The sequence below is a fragment of the Mobula hypostoma genome, chromosome 16 (genome assembly GCF_963921235.1).
Source record: "Mobula hypostoma chromosome 16, sMobHyp1.1, whole genome shotgun sequence".
Classification (NCBI taxonomy): domain Eukaryota; kingdom Metazoa; phylum Chordata; class Chondrichthyes; order Myliobatiformes; family Myliobatidae; genus Mobula; species Mobula hypostoma.
The window spans coordinates 56,051,499-56,073,901 of NC_086112.1; the positions used below are offsets into that span (position 1 = coordinate 56,051,499).

The following is a 22,403-nucleotide window of genomic DNA, read 5'->3' on the forward strand; positions in this document are numbered from 1 at the left end:
TTGGCATTTCCCAAGAGTGAGGGGTTTAGATGGGGTCGAGTTTGTTAGGTGTGTTCAGGAAGGTTTCTTGACACAGTATGTAGATAAGCCTCCAAGAGGAGAGGCTGTACTGATCTGGTATTGGGAAATGAACCTGGTCAGATGTCAAGTCTCTCAGTGGGAGAGCATTTTAGAGATAGTGATCACAATTCTGTCTCCTTTACCATAGCATTGGAGAGGGATAGGAACAGACAAGTTAGGGAAACGTTTAACTGGAGTAAGAGGAATTATGAGGCTATCAGGCAGGAAGTTGGAGGCTTAAATTGGAAACAGATGTTCTTAGGGAAAAGTACGGAAGAAATGTGGCAAATGTTCAGGGGATATTTGCGTGGGGCTCTGTGTAGGTACGTTCTAATGAGACAGGGAAGTTATGGTAGGGTACGAGATCCATGGTGTACAAAGGCTATTGTAAATCTCGCTAAGAAGAAAAGAAGAGCTTACGAAAGGTTCAAAAAACTTGTCAATGATAGAAATCTAAAAGATTATAAGGCTAGCAGGAAGGAGCTTAAGAATGAAATTAGAAGAGCCAGAAGGGGCCATGAGAAGGCATTGGCGGACAGGATTAAGGTACAGAGGAGAAATCAGGGGTAAGTTTTTTTACGCAGAGAGTGTTGAGTGCATGGAATGGGCTGCCGGCGGCGGTGGTGGAGGCGGAAACGATAGGGTCTTTCAAGAGACCCCTGGATGGCTACATGGAGCTTAGAAAAATAGAGGGCTATGGGTAAAGCCTAGGTAGTTCTAAGATAGGGACATGTTCGACACAGCTTTGTGGGCCGAAGGGCCTGTATTGTGCTGTAGGTTTTCTATGTTTCTATTACAGTTGCTACCTCGCCTGCTGAGTTCATCCAGCATTTTGTGTTGCTTTGGATTTCCAGCATCAGCAGATTTTCTCGTGTTTGGATAGTTCCAATCTGCATGAAGTGGAGTTCAGAGCCTTTGATGCTCGTTCAATCACTTCACAAATACATCATTGCAACTAGTTTTTACTTCAAACTATGAACTTGGAAAATTAGAATTTGACTGAAATACAATGAGCTGAATTGAACTTGGCAGCAAGAGTAAAACCAGTGTGATTATCTGGGTAACATTTGTTACTTGCCACACTGATATATCACTGACTTGGGATTCTTCCGATTTAAAACAGCCCTTCAACAGGCTGCACTTGAAGTGTAAGAAACAGTTCATCTCAGGCACTTGAAGCTGTGCTAGAATCTAAAAGTTGTATTGCATTTTAATCTTGGTTTAGTTAGTAGCTATTGGTAATCAAGGAAGAGGACAAATAATAGGGACTTTGAAACAGCAGGTACTGGAGGCAAATGCAGTGGAAATTCTATTAATGTATTGAATTTTGGCATGTAGTTTCTTTTTCTGTAGGGTGTTAGAAAATAGTTCTAATCTATAAAGTAATAAACTATGTTGCACTGGTTCATGCATTTATTCCAGGAAATCTTGCTGAACTGCACTTGGGCAGCGGCATAAAATTAGCTGTTAATCAAATGTTCCTGAAATCTCCCAGTTGCCTTATCAGAACATGATTCTAATTCTTGAAGGTTGAGCATTTTCTTTGCTACCAGAATAAGTGGGAAAAACTTCATTCTAAGGAATAACTTTGAATAGAACGAAGTTTGAAGATTGCTGGCAGTGGAATGAGACGTAGGGGTGAGGGACAAGGATGAAGAGGGATTTGAACTCCTGGATATATGGTTAATACTAAGATAACTTCTTTGACCATCATGTACATTTAATCAGGTGATAGATTTTTCCACTCAAGCAATCTATGCTGCTTAATGTGTCAAACCTGGGTATTTAAAAATGTCCTTCAAATTGTCCTCGTTTCTGTCAACAATATATTTTTGATGTCTGTTTTTTCACTGAAGACATGTACAGGAATCGAAACTGCATCCAGTGGAAACATACCACAGGTCAGGCACCATCTGTGGAAGGTGTTTCAGATTGGAGACACTTGATTTGAACTGGGGAAGTGGGGGAGAAAAACAAGCTCGCAGCAAATTGAGATGGATGGAACAAAGGAGAAACTTTGATAGGGCGAGACCAAGGTCACTAAGGTGGTCCAGATGTTTATGGAGTGATCTGGTCAATAGGCTGAGGTCAGTTAGAGAAATGATGTGTTAAAGCTGGCAAATGCTGGTCGGGCTGCTCCTGAGATCAAAGGTGAATACTGAAATGCCCTGTAAACTAGGCAGTACCAGTCAAGAGATGAAGACAGAAAGACTTGCAATGGAAATGGCTTCTCCTGATACTTACCTGAAATTCTTGAACTCAAGATTCAAGAAAATAGCCCAGATGGAAGATGAGGCACTGTTCCTTGCGCTTCCACAGTCTTCCGGAACATTACAGGAGGCCACAGGCCCCAGCTAGGGAGATGGAGAATTAGTGATGAGCATCTGGGTGCTTAGTCACTGCTGCAGATTGACCAAAGGGTTTGGAAAAGCTGGCAGCTGATGTATTTGGCTTTTCCAGTGTAGTGGAGGCTGAATTAAGAATGCCAAATGGAATGTACTGGATTCCATTGAAGTGCAAATATGCTTTACTATAAAGGATTGTTTGAAATCCCTGAGTGGTGGGAAGAGAAGTAAAGGCATATGTTTGAGAAAATGCCTTAAATTGGTTGTTTGCAGAATGGAGGATCTCCGCACTGATCTCCCTGTTGGCAAACAGAACAAGTGCTTCACCTGCCCCTACACCTCCTCCCTCACTACCATTCAGGGCCCCAGTCAGTCCTTCCAGGTGAGGCGGCACTTCACCTGTGAGTCATTTACTGTGTCCGGTGCTCCCAGTGTGGCCTGTTGTATATCGGTCAGACTTGACATAGATTGGGGGATCATTTCGTCGAGCATCTACGCTCTGTCTGCCAGAAGATGTGGGATCTTCCGGTGGTCACGCGTTTTAATTCCACTTCCCATTCCCATTCTGATATGTTCATTCATGGCCTCCTCTACTGTCGCGATGAGGCCACACTTGGGTTGGAGGAACAACAGCTTGTATTCCATTTGGGTAGCCTCCAACCTGGTGGCATGAAAATTGATTTCTTGAACTTCCAGTAATGCCTCCACCCCCCCCCTCACCATTTCCCACCCCTTTGTCCCTCTCTCATGTTATTTCCTTGCCCATCCATCACCTCCCTCTAGTGCTCCTTCCCCCCCTTCTTCTTTCTTCCATGGCTTTCTGTCTCTCTCACCAATCAACTTCCTAGCTCTTTGCTTCATCCCTCCCCCTCCAAGTTTCAACTACCGCCTGGCGTTTCTTCCATCCCCCCACCTTTCAAATCTGCTCCTCTGCTTTTTTTTTCTACAGTCCTGCTGAAGAGTTTCGGCCCAAAACGTCAACTGTACTTTTTTCCATAGATGCTGCCTGGCCTACTGGGTTTCTCCAGCATTTTGTGGGTGTTGCTCGGATTTCCAGCATCTGCAGATTTGCTCTTGTTTGCACAGAATGAAGGAACGGGATGCTTGAATGAGCTGGTATTTCGTGGTGGAAATTGCAAAGGATGATCTGCAGAACATGGAGGTTAATAAGATTGTGATGAGGACCAGGGAAGCTCTTTGCTGTGAGGGGGGTGGGAGTGAAATGCAGTTGAGGGAATTTTTAACTGCAAGTATAGTCAAATATCACTTTAATCATTAGGTAGATGGAAGATTTGTAGTTACTGTGAAAACAGTGGAAGATTTCAGTCTCTTATTTATAATTGGACACCTTGTAATTTCTGACTTGGTGCACACGTTGAAGCTGTACTGAATTCCCCTTGCATTTATCCTTCTTTTTAAAAAAAAATGTAATTTAAATGTGATCCCTTCTAGGCAAAGAGCCTTATTTGATCTTCGCAAATCACCATGACATCCGCAAGCTGGGACTACATCACCAGGAGTACACCCAAATTGCTGCGCAGCTGAGGAATGCTGTGGCCCTGGATGCTGATGTTGCAGAGGAGAGAATATTTTGGGCTGATGAGGGTCAGCAGGCTATCTTCAGGTAATGAGTCCCCAGTAGTACTGTAGATTGCTGTGCTGCAAATTTAACTTCAGGTGCTGTTTTTCCTTCACACTTGTTAAAGTATTCATTTGGAAAGTGGATAGTTTAACTTTCCTGGTTTGGTACTAATCCTGAGGAATTTCAGAACTTTATACTCGCACAATTAATACAACCTAATGTCATGTGTTATTTCTCCAAACCATCCTCAGTTTGTCCATGCGTGAGAAGAAAATTCTTGATGTTTCAAGGATCCTTAAAGATGTAAACAATCCAAAGGGAATTGCAGTGGATTGGATATATAAGCATATCTACTGGACTGATGATGGTGCCAAAACTGTATCTGTGGCTACTTTCAATGGAACTGAAAGGAAGGTCCTCTTTGACACCGGCCTGAGGGAGCCAGCATCTGTGGCAGTTGATCCATTGACAGGGTACAGAATCTTAACATTGTCTTTTATTTATTCTTTTATTTAAATGTCACTCGTATCTCTTATTGGATACATTTTGGAATGGGCAGGTATGGTTGTAGGAAAAGAAGGAATACTAAACAACAATGCAACTAACTTAACCTTTAATTTTTGGGGGATGAACATATAGGTCATTCAACACAGTTTGTCCAAAACTTCTAATTCCCTTTTGTCACCCATTCCCTCCCCAGTCCACATTTGATCACTTTGTTTTCAAAGATGTTTATTTCTTTCCAAATTTTGTATGGCAAATTCAGGAGGTTATTAGAAAATGTTGATCCAAGTGTGTGTTTTATGATGACCTACCTTGGAGATCAAAACCAAATGTTTCCTTTCCTGCTAAACAATGTGGCATTGTTTTAATGGTTTGATTACAGTGGCTCTCACTAACTTGTGTTCAGCTGGACTAGATAGAAGTTCCCTGGGCTGTGTAGGTCCACAGATTTCAATATTTTTCTGATTCTGATGGAACTAAACTCTTGCTTTCAAGAACAAAAAGCCACAAGGCTGAAATTGTGGTGGGCGGTCTACAAAATGATTTAATTTCACTCGATGCCAGGAGTGTTGAAAATTGGGCAATGAGCTGTCAGTTGGTGTTCCATATTTAATGCATTTGTCTTGATTAATTTTAAAGATGACTTGTTTTACATTATTTTGCTTTGCAAGGTTTATTTATTGGTCGGATCTAGGAGTACCAGCAACAATAGAGAAAGCTGGTATGAATGGTATTAGCAGGCAGCTTCTGGTTAATGCAGAGATTGAATCGCCAAATGGCATTGCACTTGGTAAGTGAGTTTGTACTTTTCTTTCTTGCATTTCCCTTTTGGCACATGGTTAATAATTTGCTTCTCTACAGATCTTGTGAAAAGTTCTCTTTATTGGGTTGACTCCAAACTGCACTTGTTATCCTATATTAACTTCAATGGACAAAACAGAAGAACAGTGCTTTACTCCTCGGAATTCCTTGCTCATCCTTCTGCTGTTGCAGTATTTGAGGTAAAAAGTCCTTGACCAAATAGTGCAATTTTAATTTCTTTCATTGTCTACGGTTTAGGTTTAAATATAGTTTTGGGTGGGGAAATCATCTGATAGCCTGAGATTAATGTAAATGTGTATTTGATGGTTGGCATGGATATGATGGGCTGAAGGGCCTGTTTCTGTGTTGCACGACTGACACTTCAGATTGCATCAACACCTCTGAGAACCTGAACTCCAGAGGTGGTCAGTCTGTTAAGATTTAAGCTTATTTACTTGTGCCAATAAACTTTAGTCTTGCCACTAATCTAATAATTGGCAAATCGTTCACTGAAGAGCAAGTGTTATTAATATTTGCTTATACCCCAAAGTGAATAATTGGAACATAGTTCAAAATGTTATCCTGCTACAACTGTAAATATTTAGTGCAATATTTTTATATTAACTAAAATTTGAGGATGCAATAAGAATGTACCAAATTCCTGCTATAAATTAATCACTGCACTTTGAGGTCTAGGACATTTTCTGTAGGAATTTAGAAATATTACTTTGAAAACAAGCAACTTGGTGCAATATGAGTTGTGGTTTAGGGTCTCTCCATGAAACTTGTATCATGGAGTAAAACGTAGACCAGAAGCCCATAGATTGCAGCTGTGCTCTCAAGTTCGTAGGTCAGGACTACAATTTAGTAGAAAGGTCTGATATTGAGCTGTGTTATCCAATCAATTATGATTGCTTGTGGTATCACAGGCTCACCCTAGGTGAGTTAGTAGCAGAGCTTGCTGATACAATCCATAGAAACATAGAAAACCTACAGCACAATACAGGCCCTTGGGCCCACAAAGCTGTGCTGAACATGTCCTTACCTTAGAAATTACCTAGGGTTACCCATAGCCCTCTATTTTTCTGAGCTCCATGTATCTGTCCTGGAGTCTCTTAAGTGACCCTATCATATCCGCCTCCACCATCATCACCGGCAGCCCATTCCATGCACTCACCACTCTCTGCATTTTTTTAAAGAAAAAGTACCCCTGATATCTCCTCCGTACCTACTTCCAAGCACCTTAAAACTATGCCCTCTCGTGCTAGCCATTTCAGCCCTGGGAAAAAGCCGCTGACTATCCACACTATCAATGCCTCTCATTATCTTGTACACCTCTATCAAATCACCTCTCATCCTCCGTCTCTCCAAGGAAAAAAGGCTGAGTTCACTCAAGCTATTCTCATAAGGCATGCTCCCCAATCCAGGCAACATCCTTGTAAATCTCCTCTGCACCCTTTCTATGGCTTCCACATCCTTCCTGTAGTGAGGTGACCAGAACTGAGCACAGTACTCCAAGTGGGGTCTGACCAGGGTCCTATATAGCCGCAACATTACCTCTCGGCTCTAAACTCAATCCCACGATTGATGAAGCCAATGCACCATATGCTTTCTTAACCACAGAGTCAACCTGCGCAGCAGCTTTGAGTGTCCTATGGACTTGGACCCCAAGATCCCTCTGATCCTCCACACTGCCAAGAGAGTCTTGACATTAATACTATATTCTGTCATTTTGACCTACCAAAATGAACCACCTCACACTTATCTGGGTTGAACTCCACCTGCCACTTCTCAGCCCAGTTTTGCATCCTATCACTGTCCCACTGTAACTTCTGACAGCCCTCCACACTATCCACAACACCTCCAACCTTTGTATCATCAGCAAATTTACTAACCCATCCCTTCACTTCCTCATCCAGGTCATTTATAAAAATCACAAAGAGTAGGCGTCCCAGAACAGATCCCTGAGGCACTCCACTGGTGACCAACCTCCATACAGAATAGACCTGTCTACAACCACTCTTTGCTTTGTGGATCCAGAAATGGCTTGCCACAGAAGGCAATGTCCTCTTGGATCCCATGCCTCCTTACTTTCTCAATAAGCCTGGCATGGGGTACCTTACCAAATGCCTTGCTGAAATCCATATACACTACATCTACTGCTCTACCTTCATCAATGTGTTTAGTCACATCCTCAAAAAAATTCAATCAGTCTCATTAGGTAAGACCTGCCTTTGACAAAGCCATGCTGATTATTCCATATTATGTCTCTCCAAATGTTCATAAATCTTGCCTGTCAGGATCTTCTCCATCAACTTACCAACCACTGAAGTAAGACTCACTGGTCTATAATTTCCTAGGCGATCTCTATTCCGTTTCTTAAATAATGGAACAACATCCGCAACCCTCCAGTCCTCCGGAACCTCTCCTGTCCCCATTGATGATGTAAAGATCATTGCCAGAGGCTCAGCAGTCTCTTCCCTTGCCTCCCACGGTAGCCTGGGGTAGATTTCGTCTGATCCCAGTGACTAATCCAACTTGATGCTTTCCAAAAGCTCCAGCACATCCTCTTTCTTAATATCTACATGCTCAAGCTTTTCAGTCCACTGTAAGTTATCCCTACAATCACCAAGATCCTTTTCGGTAGAAAATACTGAAGCAAAGTAGTCATTAAGTACCTCTGCTATCTCCTCCGGTGCCATACACATTTTTCCACTGTCACACTTAATTTGTCCTATTCTCTCACATCTTATCCTCTTGCTCTTCACGTACTTGTAGAATGCCTTGGGGTTTTCCTTAATTCTATCTGCCAAGACCTTCTCATGGCCTCTTCTGGCTTTCCTAATTTCTTTCTTAAGCTCCTTCCTGCTAGCCTTATAATTTTCTAGATCTCTATCATCACCTAGGTTTTTGAACCTTTCGTAAGATCTTCTTTGATTCTTGACTAGGTTTACAACAGCCTTTGTACACCACGGTTCCTGTACCCTACCATCCTTTCCCTGTCTCATTGGAATGTACCAATGCAGAACTCCACGCAAATCTCCCCTGAGTACTTGCCACATTTCTACCGTATATTTCCCTGAGAACATCTGTTCCCAATTTATGCTTCCAAGTTCTTGCCTGATAGCCTCATATTTCCCCTTATTCCAATTAAACGCTTTCCTAACTTGTCTGTTCTTATCCCTCTCCATTGCTGTGGTAAAGGAGATAGAATTGTGATCACTATCTCCAAAATGGTCCCCATTGAGAGATCTGACACCTGACCTGGTTCATTTCCAGATCAAGTATAGCCTCTCCTCTTGTAGGCTAATCTACATATTGTGTCAAGAAACCTTCTTGAACACACCTAACAAACTCCACCCCATCTAAACCCCTCACTGTAGGGAGATGCCAAACAATATTTGGGAAATTAAAATCTCCCACCACAATAACCCTGTTGTTATTAAGCCTTTCCAGAATCTGTCTCCCTATCTGCTCCTCAATATTCCTGTTACTATTGGCTGATCTATAAAAAAACACCCAGTAGAGTTATTGACCCCTTTCTGTTTCTAACTTCCTCCCACAGAGGCTCTGTAGACAATCCCTTCATGTCTTCCTCCTTTTCTGCAGCTGTGACTCTATCTCTGATCAACAGTGCCACGCCCCCATCTCTTTTGTCTCCCTCCCTGTCCTTTCTGAAACGTCTAAAGCCTGGCACTCAAAGTAACCATTCCTTCTCCTGAGCCATCCAAGTCTCCATAATGGCCTCAACATCATAGCTCCAAGTACTGATCCACGCTCTAAGCTCATCCACTTTGTTCATAATACTCCTTGCATTAAAATAGACACATCTCAAACCATCGGTCTGAGCATGTCCCTTCCCTATCACCTGCCTATCCTCCCTCTTGTACTGTCTCCAAGCTTTCTCTATTCGTGAGCTAACCGCCTCTTCCTCTGTCTCTTCAGATTGGTTCCCACCCCCCAGCAATCCTGGTTTAAACTCTCCCCAATAGCCTTAGCAAACCTCCCTACCAGGAAATTGGTTCCCCTCGGATTCAAGTGCAAGCCGTCCTTTTTGTACACCTGCCCCAGAAGAGATCCTAATGATCCAGAAATCTGAATCCCTGCCCCCTGCTCCAATCCCTCAGCCACGCATTTATATTCCACCTCATTCTATTCCTATACTCACTGTCACGTGGCACAGGCAGTAATCCAGAGATTACTACCTTTGTGGTCCTGCCTCTCAACTCCCTTCCTAACTCCTTGTAGTCTGTTTTCAGGACCTCCTCCCTTTTCTTGCCTATGTCATTGGTACCAATATGTACCACGACCTCTGGGTGTTCTCCTTCCCACTTCAGAATATTGTGGACATGATCAGAAACATCCTGGACACTGGCACCTGAGAGGCAAACTACTATCCATGCTTCTTTCCTGCATCCACAGAATTGCCTGTCTGACCCTCTAACTATAGAGTCCCCTATCACTGCTGCCATCCTCTTCCTTTCCCTACCTTTCTAAGCCACAGGGCCAGAATCTGTGCCAGAGGCATGTCCAGTGTTGCTTTTGCTTTCCCCCAGGTAGGCAGTTCCCCCCCGCCCCAACAGTACTCAAGCAGGAGTACTTATTGTCAAGGGGTACAGCCCACAGGGGTGCTCTCTAGCATCTGACTCCTGCCCTTCCCTCTCCTGTCTGTTACCCACTTTTCTGTCTCCGCAGGTCCCGGTGTGATTACCTGCCTATAGCTCCTCTCACCTCCTCACTTTCCCTGACCAGACGAAGGTCATCGAGCTGTATCTCCAGTTCCCTAACACGGCCCCTAAGGAGCTGCAGCTCAAGCACCTGGTGCAAATGTGGCTGTCCAGGAGGCTGGGAGTCTCCAGGATGTCCCACATCTGACAACAAGCACACAACACCGGCCTCACACACAATCTTCCTGTCTGTATTCTACACAGGCAACCTACCTCACCTCGACCTGTTATCACTGAAGCCCCGTTGAGCCAAAGCCTTCCTACTCTGTCTCCCTCTACTCCAATGCCCGCTCTTTAAGGTGTCTCCTTTTAAACTCTTCTCACTGTTCTCACTGGCTGACGTCAACGCACTTGCGCAGTCGTGCCCCGGTCAAACCGCTGAAGAAATAACCGTCTCCCTTTAAACTCTGCACTGGAAGCATTGAAAATAAATGAATAATGTGAATACCAACTGGGTTCCCAATTGGGTTAAGAATAATTTTAAACACAGAGTCTAGAGTCAGGGCCTATAATGATGTGCCTGTGTAATCAGCAGGTTTGCCCTTGGATGGAAACTTTAGCTCTCATCTCTGGTGTAAGTGCTTTAGATTGTCTTCAGCAGAGCACTTTGACCTATGTTTGTTCACTCAAGTTTGCTTATTGCGAGAAGTTACCTTAAACTCCTAGGAATTCTGTTGCTCAGCTCCATTTACTCTTTCCCCTGTCGTGTTTTTTTTGCACGTTTCAGGATCGTGTATTCTGGACTGAGGAAATGAACGCTGCCATCTATGGAGCCAATAAATATACAGGAGAAGATGTGGAGACTCTAGTTTCCAACCTTAATCAACCTCAAGATGTCTTTATATTTCACCCATTATTGCAGCCATCTGGTAAGATACTGTGTGACTGGCACTTTTTCTATAAAGTTACTAACTGGGATGCATTGAGTCGTAGCACTACTGTTGTAATAGTCTTAGGCTTGGTTTATTCAAAGCACAATGTCTAATAATCAACACAAAAACTTCTACAGCAATGATCTTTCTTTTACTCCATTTGATCACCCAGCAATAGCTGACAAGTTTGAAACCCCGCATAAAATAAATGGAACTGAGCGCCCTGACGTCAGTAAATTTGAGAAAATCTTTGCCGTTATAATGGTGTGCTGTCATAAAAAAGTAGCTGCCTCTACCGAGGTCTACTCTGACATTTCCCAAATTACTGACTTTGAAATTTCTCCGTGCTCATACAGGCAAAAATTGGTGCAATGAAAAGCTGAAAAGTGGAGGTTGTAAGTACCTGTGCCTCCCTGCTCCACACATTGATCAGTTACCCAAATTCACTTGTGTGTGTCCGTCTGGAGTGGTTGTGGAAAACCAAAGGGAGTGTAAAGCAGGTAAACTGTTTTGAAACTCGCACTGTTGCATTTGGAGAAACTTGGTGCAGAGGTATTTGTGAAGATTTTGGAAGCTGTTACAATGAATTAGATCTTAAGATCAAGCTTAATTGGAAAAGATTTGTAAGAAGTAGATTAATGGGTCATTGGCCCAATGAGATTTGGTGTGACCAAACTGATTTGTGTTAGTTGAGTGATTTTATTCTTAAGATTTAATATCACATATTTTCAGTTTCATGACACTATTCCTGCAAAGTCATTCTTAGTTGAAGATTTCACTTATTCCATCTTTAATTACTTTTTCGATTTAATTCCAACAGCTATTGTATTGATTATTAAACCTGCTAGACACTGAATATCTTTACTTCCAGAGGTACACAATTGAATTGAGCAAATGTCTCAGTGGCATGTGATTGAAATAGTCACTAGAAAAATTCTGGATGCAGTAATATTTCACAGTATATTTAATTTTGGAACAGGATTAATCTTTGACATACACTCAGTGGCCACTTTATTAGGTACATCTTATCGTTAATGCAAATATTTAATCAACCAATCATGCGGCAGCACTTTAATGCATGAAAGCATGAAGACATGGTCAGAAGGTTCAGTTGTTGTTCAGACCAGACATCAGAATGTGGAAAAATGTGATCTAAGTGAGTTTGACTGCGGATTGATTGTTGGTGCCAGACAGGGTAGTTTGTGTATCTCAGAAACTGCTGATCTCCTGGTATTTGCACTCAAAACAGTCTCTAGAGTTTACAGAGAATGGTGTGAGAAACAAAAAGACATCCAGTGAGTGGCTGTTCTGTGGGCAAAAACATATTGTTAATGAGAAGTTGGAGGAGAATGGCCAAACCAGTTCAGGCTGACAGAAAGGTGACAGTAACTCAGATAACCACAGTTATAGCAATGGTGTGCTGAGAACATCTCTGAACACACAACACATTGAACCTACGGGGGGTACCTAATAAAGTGGCCACTGAGTGCGTGTCAGGTAGGGCAGCTGAGGATCATATGAATCCTTTGAGATTAGAATGTAGGAGTAGAATGCAAGGAAAATTATTGGGGGAGGGCAAAAAGGAGCACAAAATGGTTTTGGCAGATAATGTAAAGTAATGCTTTTTTTTGGATTTTCCGATGCATTAAGGCCAAGCAAATAACTCGGGAGAGAATAGGGCTCCTTAGAGATAAGCAAGGTCATCTTCTTGGAGCCACAGGAAATGGGGGTTGAGATCCTAAACAAATATTTGTCTGTATTTCCCGTGGAAGTCAGTGATACTACGGGACTCCAAGTTAGTGATATCTTGAAAAGAGTATACATTAGGGGAGGCGTGGAGGCCTTAAAATACATAAAGATCAATTCATCCTTGGGGCTTGTTCAAATGTGTCTAGGAAGTAATTACAGAGCCTCTGTGGGGGTTATCTGAGATGAATGCAGCATCTTGATCAACTAGGCCAGTGTGATGAAGAATGGCAGTGGAGTTTGATTCCGATGTGCGGTGTGGCACGTTGGTAAGACAAACCAGGACAGAACTTGCAATGTAATGGAGAGTTGTAGAACATGTCCATAGTTCTTTGAAAGTGATGACGTTGGTAGCCAGGGTGTTGAAAAAGGCACTTGGCCCTCTTTAGTCAGGATATTAACTCCACATTTGGAGCGCTGTGTGCATTTCTGGTCACCCTGCCAAAGGAAGGATGTCATTACACTGAAAGGTGCAAAAAAAATGATATGGGGATATTGCTGTGACAAGGTTTTGAGTTGTGAGGCTGGATAGGCTTGGACTCGGTTCTGTGGAATGCAAGAGGCTGAGGGGTGAACTTTCTAAATGCCTCAGGCATTTCCCTTGGGTAGGGTAGTCCAACGCTATAGGACATGGGCAAAAGTGAGAGTGGAAAGATTCATCGGGGCACTTGAGATCCAACTTGTTCTACCGGTGGTGGTGCACAGAATGGAAAGAACTGCTGGAGAAGATGTTAGAGGCAGATATAATGAGAAAAGGCATTTGGCGAGGTACATTATTTGGAAAGGCTGAGAGGGATGTGGAACAGGTATGGGCAAATAAGATTGACCTCAGTTATGCAACTTGGTTGGTTTAGGGGAGCTGGCTGAAGGGTCTTTTTCCATGCTGAGTAACTCCAAATCTTGGGAAGACCTTACAACACCATCTTAAGTTGTTGTCGCCTCTGATCTGGGCCGACATTTACATGCCGGGCGGCACCTAATTAATTAGCTTGTTTATTTCGGCTTTTTTCCTAAAGATGTGCTGGGTGCATCCCGGCTACCGCTGCACCCCTGCATGCTTCACGGCAATGTATTGGTCCGCGGCCCGGAGGTTGGAGACCACTGGTCTAGGCACTCAGGACTGCAGATGATAAAACTCAGGTTCAACTTCATGTTGCCAGCATTGGCCAGAAGCAAAAGCAGAACTTGTCGGCCACCATTAGCTGCCTCACTGGTTCCAGCACACCTGGTTTTTTTTTGCTCAATTTTAGACTTTTCGCTTCCAGACAAATTCAAAAGTTGCTGATGGAGCAATGACTCGAATCTAAAGGTTTTTTTTTCAGTGTAATTGTTATGAGAAGCATGTTCTATTTTATTCTATCCTCATCTTCCCCAGTCCCCAAATCTTTGGCTTAATAAAAGAGAATGATTACCTCAGGCAATCAGTAAAATTTCAGTAGAATGCTTACTGAAGCCAAATGTAATTGTAGCCATCAAAAATTAGATTTCACAATATCAGGTCTGGTAGTTCCAGCAGCATTGAGTAAACACTACTTATTAAGTACTGTTTGAATTAAATTTGTTTTCCTAGCTAATGCTACCTGTCATAAGACTGATTTCACCTGTCTTGATGGGCAATGTATACCCAGTAAATGGCAGTGTGATGGCAGTACTGACTGCAAAGACGGTATTGATGAGGCCCCTGAAACCTGTCGTAAGTTTTTGATCTTATCTGTATTGTGTAATCACATTTCTATAGCTTTGTATTTGTCTTCAGTACTCCAAATTCATTTTTTTTTCAACATTGAGCAAATTGTCCACTTTAAAACCTCCTGGGAATCATTCTTTTACAAAATCGCTAGGTCAATTGCATTTAACTTGGATTTTCCCAGCTGCTGCTCAACTCTCCACTTGATAGATGGGTTACTGAGAAGGGCCGAATGGCCTACTCCTGCACCTATAGTCTATTTGCCTGGTTGGTTTAAAGGTAGTTTAGCCCCTTTAAAAACATTGAACATGTTTCTGGATGACGCCATTGTTTTAAATTCACTTGGTTTAGAACAAAGGGAGCATCTTGCAGTTTCAAACAATTGTTTAAAGTTCCACTTGGAAAATTTCAGATTTCTCTGTTTGCTGTGAAATGGGATAAATTTTGATTTGAGTTGTTTAAGCACAATAAAAACTACAAATTAATAAAACTGAATGCAAGTTGTACTTGGATAATGTTGTAAACTAGCAATAAACATACCAGGTTTTTAATTTCAAAAGAATGAAAATTAAAAATATTATTACCAAAATGCAGCCTTGTCCAGGTCCAGTTGAAATTAGATAAACTGCCCAAGATTATAGTCTTTCCCCTAAGTTGGTCTTTTCTTCTGATGGAAGAACCTCATAGTGGCAATGTTGGGTGAGTCTTCTGGTTAGTATCAGCAAGCTATTTGTGTTATTAAAAACAAAATATTGGAAACACTCAGCAGGTTGGGCAGCATCTGGAGAAAGAAATGGTTGATATTTTGGGTCTGGATCTCTTGGTCAGACTGTGTTTGAATCTGAACTAACTGCCTTGTTGTTTTAGACATAAGAACCTGTCGTATGAATGAAATCAGTTGTGGCACTGATTCCCTTCAGTGTATTCCTATTGACTGGAAATGTGATGGTGAAAGAGATTGCATTTCAGGCAGTGATGAAGAGAACTGTGGTAAGTCGAAACCACTGCCTTTTAATCTTCACTCTGACACCAATTTGAACCTTGGCCTGCAAGTCCTAGTGAAAAACATCTTGGAGGGAAAAAATTTAATAAGATATCAATCTTTGAAGATCATCAAATCAGTGCATCCTGTGTTTTTAAAGAGGCAATAATGGTAGATATATAACATGTACGCAAGTAATACTAATAGTTTTGACAAAGCATTGCTAAGCTGTACGTTGCCACAATAAATGAAATCAATTTAATCAGATTTCTTCCTCTTGGAAGCATATCAGCTTATCGATTAATCCATTAAGTGCAAATTCAGTTGATGAAGTTAACTTGATCACTTTTGGTTTGCAAAGATCTGCTGCTGTTAGATTTTCATTTTAAGAAAGTATGCACAATTGGAGTCTTTCAGCTGATGTTTGTACTTGGTTGTGAAGGAATACCAGAAAGAATGTATTCAAAGATAGGAAAAAGATGAGAACAGTTGGAAGATTAATCTACGTGTGGCTGCGGGCAAAATAAAAGTAGCCTTACAACTTGTGCACATTCTTGGGGATGATGTGGAACATAAACATGTGAATTGGGAGTTGGAGTGAGCCACCCAGTTCCTCAAGTCTGTCTTGCCGTTTGTAAAAACATGGCTGATCTGACTGATCTCCACTATGTGTTCCTGCTACTCCAGAGATACCCCATCCCTCTACCCTACCTCAGCCTATTACAAATTTACCTTTGTTTGCCTTAAATTTTCTGTACTCTGCTTACTTATCCATTTTGAAGACTGGTTCCAAAGACTTAGACCATAAGATATAGGAGCAGAATTGGTCCATTTGGCCTGTCGAGTCTGCTCCGCCATTTCATCATGGCTGATCCAGTTTTCCTCTCAGCCCCAATCTCCTGCCTTCTCTCCATATCCCTTGACACCCTGACCAATCAAGTATCTATCAACCTCTGCCTTAAATATGCGAAATGACTTGGCCAACACAACTGCCTGTGCCGAAGAATTCCACAGATTCACCACTCTCTGACTGAAGAAATTCCTCCTCACCTCCGTTCTGAAAAGACAGCCCTCTATTCTGAGGCTGTGTCATCTGGTCTTCGACTCTACCACCATAGGAAACATTCCCTCCACATCCACTCTATCGAGGCCTTTCACCATTCGATAGGTTTCAATAAGGTCACCCCTCATTCTTCTGAATTCCAGTGGATACAATCCCAGAGCCATCAAACGCTCTTCATATGACAAACCATTCAGTCCTGGAATCACTTTTGTGAGCCTTCTTTGAACCCTCTCCAGTTTCAGCTTGTCCTTTCTAAGATGAGGGCCCCAAGCTGCTCACAATAATCCTCACCAGTGACCAGTGCTTTATAAAGCAGACTTCTGACCCTTGAGACTGCTTGGCTTGTCTTAAACAGGTGACATTTTCAGTTTAAATAGTAACCATGTTTATAGTGCATGCACTCCACATTTGCCAGTTTCCTTTGGGATTTTGTTTCAGTCAAGTTGCCTTGATCTTCAGTGAATGGAAGATTACCGTACATTCCAACTATTAGTCTATTCTTGTGCTCCTTCCTATAGGTCAGCATCCATCCTCAAATAAGACCTGTGCAGAATGTACTCTCACAAATGCTTTTAGAAGCAAATAATTTATATTTTTATTTATATTCCCTCCTCATGACATTTGCCCATCATCAAATTTATTAAGTATACCCATTTAGAAACTTCTGCAAACCATGCCCTTTGACATCTTATCTTTCTGCACAGCACAAATGCTGCAATCTTGACAGTTTAATAATATGCTGCTCTATTCATTACAAAATCAAAATGTTTACTTTTCCATCTCACACTCCTTTCGCCATTGCCCTCTCTAACTTGTACAAGTCAGAATGCATCTGGAGAGAAAATGGTCACGTTTCAGCTCAATGGCCCTTGTATCAAAGTGAGGAAAGGGAACTTAAATTCACTGGTGTGGGGAAGTTTTGTGATGGGGCCATATCATGGTTGTTTAAAATTTATCATTGATTCCATCTGGTTGAGTAGTTAGAAAAAAATGTTGGAAACCTATAATCAGAATACTGAACGTCTTGATCTGGGCATTTCCAGTATTGTATCCAACACCTGCGTAGCTTGGTACCTTTTTATTTTATAGCCTTATGTCCTCTCACAACTAACTCTGCTACCCGTAATTGTCATCAGCAAATTTCATAAATTGCAGGAATTTAAGTCCTAGGCCCCAACAATACTTGAGACTTGAAATGTTGACTGTCCATTTCCCTCTACAGATGCTGCTTGGCCCTCAGTTTTCCTCCAGCGGTTTGTGGGGTTTTTTTTGCTCCAAATTCTAATGTCTGCAGTCTTTTGTTACCACTCTTTACATTTTGCAACTGGGAAAAGCACTTCTTCCCCGTTGTCCACTTAATCTCTTCTAAAGGACAAACTTCAAATTTAATTACTGTCAAAATTTGAAGAAGAGATGCAAGATTTGAAAGACTTCTTGCCGTGATCTTAAGCCTATCAAACAAACTAAACTATCTACCTTGTCTTGTTCCAGGCAACCTTACGTGTAGTCAAAAAGAATTTACTTGCTCCAGTGGCAAATGCATTTCGATATCATTCATGTGCAATGGTGAAGATGACTGTGGTGATGGAAGTGACGAAAGGAATTGTGTTCCTTCCAAGTGTGGCCCACATGAGTTTCGGTGCAATAGTTCTCAGTGTATTCCCATGGGCTGGGTATGTGATACAAATGCTGATTGCAGTGATCAATCCGATGAATCTCCTGAACGCTGTGGGCATATTACCCTTCCTCCTACGGTTTGCTCTCCTGGTGAATTTCGTTGTGGTTCTGGCCAATGCGTTCCTAGTAAGTGGCATTGTGATGGTGATACAGACTGTCAAGATGGGAGTGACGAAATCAATTGTGGTAAGTAGTTCTGTCTTCGCGCCATGTACCATTGACTTAAATTGGTTGTGGTTGTCTCTGCGTAGAAGGATGTGGTCATTTTGACTGAACTACTGAGAATAACATGTTCGAGGAGATCTGTTAATAATCCTAAAGCAGAGGGTGCTGGGGAACAAGCTTTACAGGGTAGGTCGTTGTTGGGGTGAGGAGAGGTAATGAATGCTTAACTCTAATCTCGTCAGGAATGAGCAAAAGCTAGCTTTCTACCTAAGGTGCTATAGTAGCGTAGTGATTAGCGCGACACTATTACAGCTCGAGGAGATGGAATTTGGGGTTCCGTTGCGGCATCCTCTGTAAAAAGTCCGTACGTTCCTCCCATATGTGCATGGGTTTTCTCCCACAGTCCAAAGATAACTGGTCAATAGGTTAATTAGTCATTCTAAATTGTCCTGTAATTAGGCTAGGGGTTAAATAAGTGGGTTGCTGGGTAACATGACTTGGTGGGCCAGAAGGTATTTCGTGCTGTATCTCCATATAAAACTAAATTAAATTAAAACAGTAAACTTGATATACAAACGTACATATTGTTGACAGGTACCCCTTAATGGCAGTCAGCAGTTACAGTTCCCGAAATGATATCTGGACTTCTACAAGTTTGTGATGTCTGATTAAATTAGAACAGTTGAGATTTTACAGAACCTTTCAATTCAAATGATTAATTTACGCCTACACTTTAATTGTTGCTCTGGATTTCTGATTCTCCATTTGTACTGTGATGTTTGCCTTTTAAAATACAGCTGTTATTGCTGTCACTAGTTAGCTGCATTATGTATATTTATTCATTTTAGTATGTACTTGGCTCATTTCCAGCGTGTGCATTATCTCTTTGCCCTCCTGTTAAACTCTCTAATTTGCTGTAATTAAAACAATGCTCAATTTACTCAGGTCACGCAACATCTGTGGAGAGCAATTTTCACATTACTTGTCAGAACTCCTTTCATGAACCTGTGACTTTCCAGCCCTTGTACATCATACTTCATACTCTGCATTACATTAGACATTTTGATTCAATCTCTAACATAATAAATAAGGCAGGGGTGGGCTGTCTTTCTTTTTAGCCTGCGCTCTGCCTTTCAGGGTTGTGATTGGCTCTATTTTTCTGCATGATCTGCACAGCTCTCAATTCTCTTCCATGCAGATCTACCAAAACTGAACTCTGACTTAGGCATCACTATCCTCAGCAAATGAGAATTCCAAAAATTAACCACTCTAGAAAATGTTTCTGTAATCTACCCTCTCCTCATCACCCGCCCCCCCCCCCCATAAATCTCTCTAGAAACAAAACCGGGGAAACATCTGACATCCATTCTGAATCCTGTAAGAATTCTTTTTTTTCCCAATGGAATCATCCCTCTTTCTTTAACCCTAGAGAATACAGTTAAGCATCCATCACAGTTTTTCATGTTTGTATATACTTTGATTTTTTTGATTCAGTTTGATTTCAGTTCAGTTTGTCACTTAGAAATGCATGCATTAAAAAAATGATACAATGTTCCTCCAGAATGATATCACAAGAAAACACAGGACAAACCAAGACTAAAACTGACAAAACCACATAATTATAACATATAGTTACAACAGTGTAAAGCAATACCATAATTTGATAAAGAGCAGACCATGAGCACGGTAAAGAAAAAAGTCTCAAAGTCCCGATAGACTCATCATCCCACGCAGGCGGCAGAAGGGAGGAACTCTCCCCACCATGAACCTCCAAGAGCCGCCAACTTGCCGATGCAGCACCATTGGAAGCACCCGACTGCAGCGGACTCCGACCAGCCCCTTCGACACATCCTCTGCCGAGCACTTCAACCCCGCCCTGGCCGCCGAGCAACAAGCAAAGCTGAGGACTCGGGGCCTACTCCTCCGGAGATTCTGGACCACACAGTAGCAGCAGCAGCCAAGCAGGCATTTCAGAAGTTTCACCAGATGTTCCTCTGTGCTGTCACGTCTGTCTCCATCAAATCAGGATTGTGCACGGCACCCTACTTAACAAATAACAGACATCACCACCGGAGTGGCCGCTGCGAGCTGCGTCGTGCCGCCATCTTCTCGCAATCACTTGGGCCAGGAGAATAACACTGCACAAAACCACAGGTCCTTCTGAACAAAACCTGATATAATGGCAGTACAAATTGCTCCAACGGTCAGTAATCTGCACTTGGAATGTGAGTTTTCAGTGACTTGTGTACGATGTGACTCATGCCCTCTTGAGCAACATTTCTCAACATTCATTTTCTGTGTATATTTGGATGACTTTCTGATTTTAATTATATTTCACTTGTCATATTCTTTCCCACTGGATTATCTGCATGGATTGGAAGTGTCATTAACAGGGCGACAGGGCAGCGTAGGAGTCACCGTTATGTTTTACACCACCAACTGTAAGATTGGGATTTAATTCACCGTCTGTGAGGAGTTTGCACGTTCTCCCCATAACTGCATAGGTTTCCTCTGAGTGCTCCAGCTTCCCCTCATGTATAGGAGGCATACGAGTTAGGATTAACAAGGTGTGGTCATGGTTTGTTGGCATTGGATGCATGCGACATCTATGAGCTGCCCCCAGCATACTTTGCTGTGTAGGTCATTGATGCAAACAGTACATTTCACTGCATATTTCAACGTGCATGTAACAAATAAAACTAATCTTTTTACTTGTGTGGGCACGTGGCCAAGTGGTTAAGGCACTGGGCTAGCAACCTGAAGGTTGTGAGTTTGCGCCCCAGCTGAGGGAACGTGTTGTGTCCTTGAGCAAGGCACTTCATCACACATTGCTCTGCGATGACACTGGTGCCAAGCTGTATGGGTCCTAATGCCCTTCCCTTGGACAACATTGGTGTCGTGGAGAGGGGAGACTTGCAGCATGGCAACTGCTGGTTTTCCATACAACCTTGCCCAGGCCTGCGCCCTGGAGAGTGAAGACTTTCCAGGCGCAGATCCATGGTCTCGCAAGACTAACAGATGCCTTAATCTTTTTACTTTACTTTAAAGGTGATTTACAAGGCAGGGTTCTGTAGTATCTGTACTGATACACTTCCATAGTTGGTGGTGGAAGTAGATAAATAGCAATATTTAAGGATCATTTGGATGGGCATATGAAGAGCTAGGGAACAGAGGGAACCATAGCACATGCAGACAGATGGGAGTAGTTTAGATGTGCATCATGATCAGTACAACTGTAGTGAGCCAGACCTTCTACTACTATGATATACTGTTCCATGTTCCCGGTTCTGCATCGCATCTCTCATTCTAATGTAGTTTTGTATTGGCAGCGTATCTGCATGTTTTAAATTTTTGTTTCAATTGCCCAATCACTTTTGATATACGACTTCTTGGTTTCTGCTAAGGCTACTTCAAGAATAATATCCCAGGAGCAAAAATTGTCTTGTTACTGAATAACTGTTTAAACTCATGCACTCCTTGGACAAGTAACTCTAGACCACTTTACTTTTGAAGTTTATTTTCCAGTAAGATTTTATTTTGTAAACTTGGTCCTAGTCAGTGAGGTGAACTGTCTGGAGCTATCCCACCCAGCCACAAGTTACAATTTAGTTGATACTTTTTCTTATACCAGCCTTGTATTTATAAGTCTGATTTTAACTAAAATTTTCTTAATGTTCATCAATACCAAAGCTAAGCTGCAATTTCTAATGCACAAGGATGTTATACAGGTCTCTGCTCTGGAATTGATCAATTATACATCAAATCTAAACCAGTGATTTTTCTAAATCAACTTTTTAAACTAAAACCTTCTCATTCTCAAGTTTTGTGGATGCACAAGCTTAATGAGCACCGGATAGTGGTGAATCTTTGGAACTCTACCCCAATGGTGGTGAATTGTAGATGTATTCAAGGTGAAGATGTATGAAAGGTCAAGGAATTGAAGGTTATTTTGAATGGCACAAAAGAGTTGAGGCCAGACTATGTAGTGACAATGTTGCATGGTAGCGCTGGCTTTGAGAGACCAGGTAGACTATACCTATTATCATGCATTCTTGTACCATGTCCATTCAAAACCACAAAGATGAAATCCAGTTTAAGACCAAAATCTAAATTCTTTTCGGATCTACTGCAAATAAATTTTCAGCCAGCTATTAAACTGTTCAAATTATGTACCTAAAATGCTAGCCCAATG

At 42.0% G+C, this 22,403-nt stretch overlaps 1 protein-coding gene across 1 annotated transcript in view; it reads left to right on the forward strand.

The window, feature by feature from the left end:
* Positions 1-22,403, forward strand: part of LOC134357412 (low-density lipoprotein receptor-related protein 2-like) — a 123,473-nt gene that overhangs the window by 31,150 nt on the left and 69,920 nt on the right. Inside the window, 8 exon segments of the mRNA XM_063068977.1 lie at positions 3,858-4,029; positions 4,239-4,460; positions 5,163-5,281; positions 5,353-5,492; positions 10,747-10,888; positions 11,248-11,391; positions 15,192-15,314; positions 17,861-18,232. Coding sequence (XP_062925047.1) covers positions 3,858-4,029; positions 4,239-4,460; positions 5,163-5,281; positions 5,353-5,492; positions 10,747-10,888; positions 11,248-11,391; positions 15,192-15,314; positions 17,861-18,232 — 1,434 coding nt within the window.